We start from the raw sequence: 12,280 nt of genomic DNA on the forward strand, positions 1-12,280 counted from the left end.
TCAAAATCAAACCAGGTTACTCTTCAGCACCATGTCGGCAGTCTTGCATGTGGATTTAGAACCCAGTCCCCTGAGGGCCACATTCGGGGTGTCAGACTTGCCGGAGTTCCAGACGGGAGTGGGGGCAGACGGTTTAGCCTTTACCTCGTTCATCGCTCACAGGCAGGTTCTGTTTGGGATGGAGGCTAGGGGATTTTTTTTTAATAAACATTTTATTGAGGTATTTTTTGGTATTGTAACAACAACACAATAAACCATGTACATGAAACTATAAACATAGTGCCAAAGCCATCTCCCTCCCTTACAGGTCCCACCTTTATTAACCCCCTACTCTAAGCTAAACTGCTTCTGCTGGCGATTAATTTTCCGCGAAGAAGTCGACAAACGGTTGCCACCTCCGGGTGAACCCTAACAGTGACCCTCTCAAGGCGAACTTGATTTTCTTCAAACAGAGAAAACTAGCCATGTCCGATAGCCAGGTCTCCGACTTTGAGGGCTTTGAGTTCCTCCAAGCTAATAGTATCCATCTCCAGGCTACCAGGGAAGCAAAGGCCAGAACGTCTGCCTCTTTCTCCTCCTAGATTCCCGGGTCTTCCGCCATCCCGAAAATCGCCACCTCTGGACTCAGTGCCACCCTTGTTTTTAACACCGTGGACATGACATCTGCAAACCCCTGCCAAAATCATCTAAGTTTCGGACATGCCCAGAACATGTGGACATGGTTCGCTGGTCCTCCCGCACATTTTGCACACCTGTCCTCCACCCCAAAGAATCTGCTCATCTGGGCCACTGTCATGTGAGCCTGGTGAACACCCTTAAATTGTATCAGGCTGAGCCTGGCACATGTTGCGGACACATTGACTCTACTCAACGTGTCCGCCCACAGACCATCCTCAATCTCTCCTCCACCCAGCTCCTCCTCCCACTTGCGCTTCAGTCTGCGTCTCGTCTGACCCCATAAGTTCCTTATAAATGTCCGAGGCGCTCCCTTCTCCTACCTACCCTCTGGAAACTACCCTGTCCTGAATCCCCCTTAGCGGTAGGAGCGGGAAGGTTGACACCTGTTTACGTAAGAAGTCCTGTATCTGCAGATACCTGAATTTGTTTCTCCTCGCCAACCAAACTCTCCTCCAGCGCCCTCGTACTCGGAAAGCTCCCCTCTAGAAACATATCCCCCATCCTCTCAATCACTGCACTCCGCCATATCTGAAACCCCCCATCCATACTTCCAGGGGCAAACCGGTGATTATTACAGATTGGGGACCAGACCGATATTCCCTCTGCTCTCACATGCCTCCTCCATTGCCCCCAGACTCTTAGGGCCGCCATCACCACGGGGCTGGTGGAGTACCATGCCTGCGGGAACAGCAGAGGCGCAGTTGCCAACGCCCCCAAATTGGTGCCCTTGCATGAAGCCGCCTCCATACGCTCCCATGCCGAACCCCGCCACCCACTTTCTGATCATGGCTATATTCGCCACCCAGTAATAGTTACGAAAATGTGGCAGCGCCAGCCCGCCCTCTCCCCAACTCCGCTCAAGCATTACCTTCCTTACCCGCGGGGTCTTGCCCGCCCAAACAAAGCCAGAGATCACTTTGTTTTACCGTGGAATAAAGATGGGGAGACATTGAAACACGGACAGGAATCTCGGGAGGTCCGTTATCTTCACCGTCTGCACGCTCTCAGCTAATGACAACGGGAGCGTGTCCCATCTCCGAAAATTGTCCTTCATTTGGTCTACTAGCCGGGCCAGATTTAATTTATGCAGCCGGTCCCATTCCCGCGCCACTTGAATGCCTAGGTACTTAAAGCTTCCCCCTGCTAATCTAAACGGCAGCTCCCCCAATCGCCTCTCCTGTCCCCTCGCCTGGATCGCAAACATCTCACTTTTCCCCATGTTTAGCTTACACCCTGAAAACCGGCCAAAACTCCCGTAGAATCCCCATGATGTCCTCCATCCCCTCTAATGAGTCCGATACATACAGAAGCAGGTCATCTGCATAGACTCTGTGCTCCAACCCCCCCCCCCCCTTGAAGCTCTCAGAGCAATTGCCAACGGCTCTATTGCAAGCGCGAACAACAGTGGGGAGAGGGTGCATTGTCCCCCGGTGCAGTCTAAAGTAGTCCTATTCGGCCGTACACTTGCCACAGCAACCTGACCCAGTCAACAAAGCCCCGCCCAGATCTGAACCGTCCCTGTAACTTCCACAGATAACCCCATTCTCCCCGACCAGGAGCCTTTTCTGCATCCATTGCGATCTCTACCTCCACCTCCCTGCCTTCAGGGGGCATCATAATCTCATTTTACAACCTTCTTACATTGGCCACCAACTGCCTATCCTGAACAAACCCCGTCTGGTACTCCCCAATAACGTCCGGAACACAATCCTCAATCCTGGAGGACAACATTTTGGCCGGCAGTTTGGCGTCCACATTCAACAGGATATCGGCCTGTAGGACCCACACAGCTCCGGATTCTTGTCCCGCTTCAGAATCAGCGAAATTGTGGCCTGTAATATCGTCGGGAGCAGCACCCCTCTTTCCCTTGCCTCATTGAACATCCTCATCAACACCGGTCCCAATATCCCAGAGAACTTTTTATAAAACTCCACTGGGTACCCGTCCGGCCCCGGGGCTTTATCCGCCTGCATGGCCTTCAGACCCTCCACTATCACTTCCAACCCGGTGGGGCACCCAGCCCTTCTACCAGCTTCCTGTCCACCTTGGGGAAATTCAGCCCCCGCGAGAAGTGCCTCATCCCCTCCGACCCCGTAGGGGGTTCCGACCTATACAGCCTACTGTAGAAATCCCTAAACGCCTTATTCACCCCTGCTGAATCTCCAACCAGGTTCCCATCTCCGTCATTTACTTTCCCTATCTCCCCTGGCTGCCTCCTTCTTTCTAAGCTGCTGTGCAAGCATTCTGCTGGCCTTCTCTCCATACTCGTAGATCGTCCCCCTCGCCTTTCTCAGCTGCTCTACTGCGCTCCCTGTGGTTAACAAGCCAAACTCCGACTGTAGCCTCCGCCGTTCCCTTAAAAGCCTGCCTCTGCGGTCTCCACATGCCCCCTATTGTTCTGCAGTATCTCCTTAACCAGTCGGTCCATTCCTGTTCAGCTTCTCTCTATGGGCCCGTATCGAGATCAGCTCCCCTCTGACCACCGCCTTCAGTGCTTCCCAGACCATTGCTGCTGAAATTTCGTTCTGAATACATTTCCTCAGCCGCGCGCACACCCCTTCGTCAGCCAAAAGTCCCACATCTCTTCTCCAGTGTGGGCGCTGGTTACTGTCTTTACTAACCTGCAGGTCAACCCAGTGCGGAGCATGGTGAGATTGTGATCGCTGAGTACCCCGTAATACTACCTGCACCCCCTCCAGTTTCCCACTGACCATCATGTACCGACCTCCCACATCCGAGACTATTCTACCCGCCTCAAACACCACCCGCATATTGATCAGGATCGCAACCCCCTCTAGTCTTTGAGTCTAGCCCTGAGTGAAAGACCTGACTTTCCCAGCCTTTCCTCAATCTAATCTGGTCAGTTACTCTGTAAGGTGCGTCTCCTGCAACATTACCACGTCCGCCTTCAGTCCCCTAAGATGCGCGAACACACGTGCCCTCTTGACAGGCCCATTTAACCCTCGAACATTCCAGGTGATCAGCCTAGTTGGGGGACTCATTGCCCCCCCCCTTCGCCGATCAGCCATCCCCTTTTTTGGGCCTGCCTCCAGCCCGTGCTCCGCGCCTCCACCGGCCCGCCCCCAGGCAGCCTCCGCCCCCACCTCACTGTCCCTTCCTCGTCAGCAGAACATCCCCCCCCCCCCCCCCCCCCCCCGGGGATTTAATGGAGTTCTTGCACCTGCAAAACATGAAATTTGTTCTGAGAGGGGTGAGTGAGGGGTTTTGTTTGTACTACATTTAAAAGAGCTGATTAGTGTCAGCTGTTGGGCGGGGGGGAAGGCAAGGTGGGGTAGTTGGTGGGGAGGCATGTTTGGGATTTTGTGTTGATTTTACTTTGTAATGTGTGTTTTAAATGTTTCAAATGTTGAATAAAAGTACATTTACTAAAGTAAATAAAATTGCATTACTTAAAACTCTAACCCATCATTCTGTGATAGAAGCATTTGTGTGGCACGGTAGCACAATGGTTAGCACTTCACACGCAGAGTCCCAGGTTCGATTCCTGGCTTGGATCACTCTGTGCGGAGTATAGACATTCTCTCTGTGTCTGCGTGGGTTTCCTCCAGAGTGCTCCGGTTTTCTCCTAAAAGATGTGCTTGTTAGGTAATTTACACATTCTGAATTCTCTCTTTGTGTACCCGAACAGGCGCCGGAATGTGGCGACTCGGGGATTTTCACAGTAACTTCATTGCAGTGTTGATGTAAGCCTACTTGTGACAATAATAAAGATTATTATTATTAGAAGTTGAAAGTAGAACTTTGAGAAAATCCATCTATATTTCAGGATTTTTAGCATATTTTCAATTCCAATGTCTTTATTGCATATACTTTTTAAAACATGATTTCTGAATATCATTTCATTCAGTATTGGCTTGGAATTAATTAGCAAAGAAATTGATAAATGCTGACCCGGGTAAAAATGGAATTTGAGTGAAGTTTGGTTTCTGCAATATTCAAACCTAGAAATTGTACCTTTATAAAGGAATAAAATGAGAAAACAATGGAGCAACATAGTAACTGAACAGCAGAAAGGTGATGGTGTTTTGTTGGAAAAGCTTCAAATACTGCACGATTAGCGCAGTGGTTAGCACAGTTGCTTTACAACTCCAGGGTCCGAGTTTCAATACTTGGGTCACTGTCTGTGCGGCGTCTGCGTGGGTTTCCTCCGGGTGCTCCGGTTCCCTCCCACAGTCCAGATGTGCAGGTTAGGTGGATTGGCCATGCTAAATTGCCCTTCGTGTCCAAAAAGGTTGGTTGGGGCTCCTGGGTTACGGGGATAGGTTGGAGGTGAGAGCTTAAGTGGGATGCTCTTTCCAAGGGCCGGTGTAGACTCGATGGGCCGATTGGCCTCCTTCTGCACTGCAAATTCTATGAGTCTATGAATATAAAAATTAGAACTTGAGAAATAGGAGCATGAGTGGCCATTCTATCCCTTGAGCCTGCTTCGCCATTCAGTAGGATCATGGCTGATCTGTTTGTGCCCTTAACTCCACTTTCCTGCCTGTCATTCATAACTGTTAACTCCATAAATATAGGGCAGCACGGTGGTGCAGTGGTTAGCATTGTTGCCTCATGGCGCTGAGGTCCGAGGTTTGCTCCCAGCCCTGGGTCACTGACCGTGTGGGGTTTTGCATATTCTCCCCGTGTTTACGTGGGTTTCGCCCCCACAACCCAAAAGATGTGCAGGGTCACTCTAAAATTACCCTTTAATTAGAAAAAATAAATTGGGTACTCTAAATTTATTTTATAAACCGCCAAAAATATGTCTAACTCCGTCTTGGATATATTCAATGAACCAGCCTCCACTATTTGTTCGGGAAGAGAATTCCAAACACTAATGACCCTTTGGGACAAGAAATTCCTCTTCTTCAAAATTTTAAATAGGCAACCCCATATTTTCAAATTGTGCCTCCTGGTTCTAGATTCCCTCACGAGAAGAAACATCCACTTAGCATTTACCCCCACAAGTTCCCTTAGAATCTTTTATGTTTCATTAAGATTATCTCTCATTCTTCTAATGGGTATAGTACCAGCTTTCTCAACCTTTCCTCATAAGCCAAACATCTCCGATCAGGAATCGGCCTACTTTTCTGAACTCCATCCAATGTAATGTATGTCCTCATGTAAGGTGACCAAATTGTACACTATCTTTGGTTTGGTCTCCCAAATCCCCTGTACAGTTGTCAAAAGACTTCCCTGCTTCTATAATCCATTCTCCTTGCAATAAAGGCCAATGTTCCATTTTCTATCCTAATTACTTTCCAAACCTACATGCTGTCTTTTTATTTTTCGTGTACAAGGTCACTCAGATACCCCCTATATTTCAGTGCTCTGCAGGCTCACTACATTGAAATAATGTGCATTTTTGCTCTTCCTGCCAAAGAGGACCACCTCTCATTCCCCCCCATTATACTCCATCTGCCAAATGTTTGCCTACTCACTTAACCTATCTATATTTTTGTGTAGACTTTTTGTATCCTCCTCACAACTTGTTTTGCTACCAAAAAAGCAATTCATAGCAATTTCAAATTGTCCTCACAGAACTCTAATAAATTTGTTGAGAACAATTACCATTCACAAACCATATTGATTTTGTTGGACAAAACATTTCTTCATGAACATATTTTTCTTTGAAAATTTGGAAGGACTTTCCATTGTTTGGAGACTTGGATTTTTTTAAATGAAAAAGTAACAAGTTAACCTTTGGACTGGGAACAAGTATGCCTTGTCCAAGAAATCATGTGACCAACATTGTACTTGAAAGGGGAAGAGCTGAGAGCTTGTTTGCACTGCAATTATTTTAATTGATATAGGGGAGGGGGGACTTGTTAAAAGGCAAAAGACTAGTAATTTACTGGAAATCACATGACTGGTTAGTTTTAAGTTTCAAACTTGTTTTTTGAATTCAATTGGGACTGAACTGAGAAAGTGAGAAAGTTCACATTTTCCTTGGAATCGAGATAGGAATCCTTATCTCAGTGGAACTTGTCTGTCTTTGGGAAACCTGGGAGGCTGAGATAATAAGAATTCATCTGGCCATATTCTGCTCCATGCCAATGCTGCACTGCTGAGAACCTCCAGACGTCTACTGGGACTAGTGATCTGTCTGCACAGGAGGAAACTCCAGATCCACAACTTCGATACCCTAAGAATTTTTCCCCTTTTTTTCAAAGTCTACCCTTCAACTGTCCATCTCTTCAGAGACCCTTACCTCTTTGTTATTTGTGTGTGTGTGCTCTGAGAAGGGATAGATATTTGTACTTTCAGAGAAAAATTGTGTGTTAACCAGTTCTTGCAACTTATTTCAGAAGATAAATTTTGTTTTATAATAATTCAATCATTGAGTTTATTGAAAGAAGCCTGGTTAAAGTCTTTGCTAATTGGCCAATTTGGTGAGTCAATTGAACATTTACATTAATGGTTGTACTGTGGAGTAGCGGGGCTAGATCAACTCTGCACTCTTCCCATCCCGGTTGTAGCAATTTGATCTGATAGTATGATTTTCTAAATGTTCTGCTCCTCCCTCTTTAATAATGGATTCTAGCATTTTCCAAATGATAGGAATTAGGCTAACTGGCCTAATGTTTCCTGCTTTCGGTATCCCTCCTTTCTTGAACCAATGTGTTTGCAGTTTGCTGAGACCTTCCTGGAACCTAGAGAATTTTGGAGGATTACGATCAATGCATCCACTATTTCAGCAGCCACATCTTTTAAGACCCTAGGATGCTGGCCATTCGTTTCAAGGAACTTGTCAGCCTTAAATTCCATCAATTTTCCCATCACTTTTTCTAATGATGCTGATTGTTTTTCCTTCCCTTTGTCTCTTCATTTTCTACTTCTTTTGGTGTCTTTGAGTTTCTTCCCCTCTTTACAAGCATACTTTTATTACACTGATTTGTGCTAAAGAACATGAACACAATGCATGCAATCCATGGTGTTTGTGTTCAGTGTTAACAGTGGGTTATATTTCAAACTTTAATTTTTCTGATCCTTCTTTACGTCATTGTTCAGTGATAGTTTCTTTAAATTTGAAATTCGTGTTCCATTTTCTTCGAGCTGTTGCTTTGCCCAGGTAAATTACTAGACCAGATATGGCGCTCATTTTTTTTACCAAGAGACTGGGCTCTGGACAGCCTGTGAAAGTGCTACAAACACAACCTATGCCACAAATGTTAAAACGGCATCCCACAGATAAGGAACAACTTATGTTTTTTTAAGTGTTAGACTGACGTCACACCTGAGGTCAAACCTAATTTACCAGGATGTTGCCTGGCATGGAGGGCATTAGCTATGAGGAGAGGTTGAATGAACTTGGTTTGTTCTCACTGGAACGAAGGAGGTTGAGGGGCGACCTGATAGAGGTCTACAAAATTATGAGGGGCATCGACAGAGTGGATAGTCAGAGGCTTTTTCCCAGGTTAGAGGGGTCAATTCCTAGGGGGCATAGGTTTAAGGTGCGAGGGGCAAGGTTTAGAGGAGATGTACGAGGCAAGTTTTTTACACAGACGGTAGTGGGTGCCTGGAACTCGCTGCCGGAGGAGATGGTGGAAGCAGGGACGATAGTGACGTTTAAGGAGCATCTTGACAAATACATGAATAGGATGGGAACAGAGGGATACGGACCCCGGAAGTACAGAAGATTTTAGTTTAGACGGGCAGCATGGTCGGCGCAGGCTTGGAGGGCTGAAGGGCCTGTTCCTGTGCTGTACTTTTCTTTGTTCTTCGTATAATGTTTGGTGTTCGAATTCCATGAGCCTTCAGGGGCAATATATCTCAGTGGTGGCACTCTCACTTGGGTCCAAGGTTCAAACCACACTCCGGTGACTTGAGTGCACAACCCAGGCTTTCACTACGGTGCAATATTGAGGGAATGTGGCAGTTTTAGAGTTGCCAGGTTTCCACTAAGATATTCAGCTGAAGCACTGTCCGCCTCTCAAATGGTGTTGCAGCTTCCATTGTACTATTTGAAGTGCAGAAAGGTTTTCCTGGTCTCTTGGTCAATATTGAACCTTCAAATCTTATCATTAAATCCAGCCATGTTATCTCTGTTGTTTAGACTGTAGCATTTCCTGGCATTACAACTGATTACAGCACCTACTTTATTGGCCACAGTATGCTGTGAAATGCCACGGGGCAATGTCAGGCACATATAAATACAAGTACTTTCCTTTCACAATTGTAACTCTGATGGGCATTCAGCAGAATGGCAATCATTTTGGATGAGACCTGGATATGGTGGGACTAGCTCTTGCCCTGGGTTTTTTAGTATGAAACAGCAGCTTGCCAATCACTGGCGTAAGGATCCATTCTTTTTATTCCCTTATATCCCCTTTCTTTTATTTTGCAGTTATAATTTTTAATCCGTGGATGATTAATGGATATGTATCTTTCAGTCAAGCAGAATTAATGGACATGTATCTTTGATGCAAGCATCAGAATTCAGAAGTTATCGGAGAGAATACTAGCTCCTGCTGGTTTGAACAGGAGGCTTCAGACTTGTTGGCACCAAAGAGATGGAGAGAGAGATGGGATGGGGCTCAGTTTGATTGGCTGGCAGCCAGTGAATGGGCCCAAAGGCCATACTCTACCCAGTACCAGATGGTGATTGGATCCTATCCCAGTGGAATGCTTTTCAGAGTCTCAATGAGTTTTCATTTGACTCCTTGCACCTTAGAGAAAAGATCCTACTCTCTTTCCTCCGTGTTTCTCTCTAGAAAGCCCCTGAGTGTTGTATTTCTGGACATGCAGAGTACCTGAATGAATCTATCGACAGGAAAACCAGGACAGGCTGCAAATAAAGACTGGAACTTGCTATTCTCTCTCGTCCGGAAAGGCTGTGATTGTTGTACATCTGGAGTTGCAGTGAACCTGGATGAATGAATCTGCAGAGATGATCATTACAGGCTGCAGATAGAGACTTTAACCTGCAAGCTTGCTCTGTATGAAGGTCTGCTTAAAAACCATCACCTGCAACAAAGACACTTTTATTTACATTTTGCTTCTTATTTTTACCCCTTCCCACCTCTCTGTCTGCCTTGTGTGTGTGTGTGTGTGTGTGTGTGTGTGGGTGGATGTATATAATATATATATCTTTATTTTTTTTTTTATATATATATATATATATATAAAATCTATTGGGGGAATGTTAAAGTGGGGAGTTAGCAATTAGTTAATAGTTAACCAGTTGTATTTGCTGTATAGTTCTTGTTATAAATAAACAGTAATTTTGTTTACATTTACAAACCTGGTGACTAATTATTGGGCAGCCAAGGGCGGATTTTTATAAGAATTATTGGTTACTCCACCTGTCTTGTGACTCTGGAACAAGTGGGGCTGGAATTGACTGCGCACTAGCCCAGTGTGATAACACTGGTGGCCGTATATTTGCTGCATGAGGCTGCCCGCTGATGTTTGTAGGCCTCCGCTTTGTGATTTCAATCATGATTGTGGGCTGGGCTCATGGATGGGGGTGGTGGGGGAATGGTGTGGATAAGGTTGATTTCTTTAAAAGAAACTGCACAATTAAAATTATTTTGCCAGCCTCTACCTGCTGGTATTGCAACAGAAAACCAATTTGCTGACTCCTGTGGGAAGACTCCCTTGATACAACCTAATTGTGACGGACTTAAACTGGGCATCCTCATTCTGACTCCCATGGTCTTGATGGGGTCAAAATTGGAGTCCTGAGCAGGCGTATCCGAGCATGTAAACCGAGATGTACTCCCTACCAATAATTAGACGGTGGTTATTGACCAAGTCAGCAATATTTAATAACTTAATACCTGCAGTGCATTGACCCAGTACCAATAAATCGATTCCATTCAATATATCATGCCATTTGTAATGTGACAAGCACTTGTGGTCACATTTGCGGTCATTGTTGTATAAGTCCCAAATGTTTTGGTATCAGTACTGTTTTCCTGTACAAGAGCATATTTCTGATACTGATGCTTTTGTAGTTGACATATCCATTATTAATGATATATGGTCATTTTATATTTTACTTATTCCCTTCTTTCCTTACTTCCTCCTTCAAAAGATTTCCCGAATGGAGTACGTTCACTCGAAGAACTTGATATACAGAGATGTAAAGCCAGAGAACTTCTTAGTGGGACGACCAGGAAGCAAAAACCAGAATGTAATTCATATAATAGATTTTGGCCTTGCTAAAGAATACATAGACCCAGAAACAAAAAAGCACATCCCTTACAGAGAACACAAGAGCCTTACCGGAACAGCCAGATACATGAGCATAAATACACATTTAGGAAAAGGTAAGTAATCTGGCTTTAATTGCAAAAGTTGTTGATGGCTTCATAACTGACATGTAAAGATTTTTTTAAAATTAGAACATGGAGTTTAATTAGAATTGTGTGTTAGATTGAAAACATGTATTCAAGTTGAGATAAGCTATTACTTGACTTTCATACCTCATTAAAAATATGTTGAAACAAATGCACATTCTGGCTGATGGTAACCAAATCACCGCAAGTGTTGGCATGTAAGTTGACCTCTGAAACCTCCAAAAACGGAGGTCAACTTAGACATCGAGTGTAAGATTGAACAGTGGGTATCGCCATTTTGAAATGTCATCACATCCGAACCAGAGTGAGCGTATTTTAAACTCAGCGCATCTTCACAACGCATCTCCATATTGCTTGATCACTTGCACCGAAATATAAGGTAAGCAAGACAAGGTTGGCATACACGCTGCAATTTACGTTATCTTTATTGGTACAGAAGAAGAAAATTCAGTCATAGTTTAGACCAAATGTTCCTAGAGAATGGAAGTCATATTAAATATTTTCCCCAACATTTGTGGTTTCAGGTGTCAGTAGAATAAATTTCACTGATCCATTCCAGCCATCTGAATTAAAATAACTCGACATATGCAAATGTATTTGTGGCATGCTGCAGAACTTTCTGCAGTCGGCTGTAAATTATCTTTGGAAATATAGTCCGAGGTTTCAAGTGTAAAGTTTAAGCAGATATAATTGAAATGCCAATTAACGGTAGCTAAATTTCAATTATAATCTCTAATCTTAAAGGCAAATTTGTATGTGTGTTTATCAGATACGATGTTACACATTCACATGTACAATCTGACCTCCATGTTCAGATAATACCAGTTTAACTTTTGTGGTTTATAATGTGAGGGGACAGTATATCGAGCTGTCACTATTTACGGATATTTGGTGAGCTGCCTACTTTTACAGTTTCACTGTTCTTCCTGAAAGCCAACCTCTTGACCCCTACAATCAGAAGCTAAAACCAGTACCTGCTGCACGCTTTTTGTCTCCAAGTCACTACAGAACCACATATTAGCAATGCGCCACAATCAAACTGGGTATGCTGTCTGAATTAGCTAACGTCTGGCTAGATTTGCAGTCTAGAACTTAGTCAGCCTGGAATGACCATTACAAAGACTTGGAAATCTACTCTGCAGCTTGTAACTTTAGAAATAAAACTTTAAAAGATTTTAACCAAACTTCACTGCACTCTTGCTAATAGTAAATCATATGATTTATTAGAATAATAAACTCACATGATTGAAATTTGCACAGACTCGCTTCAGACAAAGTTCATGAATAAATTGAAG

The 12,280-nt window shown here is 44.5% G+C and overlaps 1 protein-coding gene across 9 annotated transcripts in view; it reads left to right on the top strand.

The window, feature by feature from the left end:
* The window catches only part of LOC140429491 (casein kinase I), a 359,065-nt gene that overhangs the window by 269,965 nt on the left and 76,820 nt on the right, over window positions 1-12,280 (top strand). For all 9 annotated transcript variants that reach the window (XM_072516548.1, XM_072516547.1, XM_072516551.1 and 6 more), the window contains one exon: window positions 10,721-10,955. In XM_072516548.1, the coding sequence (XP_072372649.1) occupies window positions 10,721-10,955 (235 nt within the window). The remainder of the gene's footprint in view (window positions 1-10,720; window positions 10,956-12,280) is intronic.

The sequence above is a fragment of the Scyliorhinus torazame genome, chromosome 9 (assembly GCF_047496885.1).
Source record: "Scyliorhinus torazame isolate Kashiwa2021f chromosome 9, sScyTor2.1, whole genome shotgun sequence".
NCBI classification, from domain to species: domain Eukaryota; kingdom Metazoa; phylum Chordata; class Chondrichthyes; order Carcharhiniformes; family Scyliorhinidae; genus Scyliorhinus; species Scyliorhinus torazame.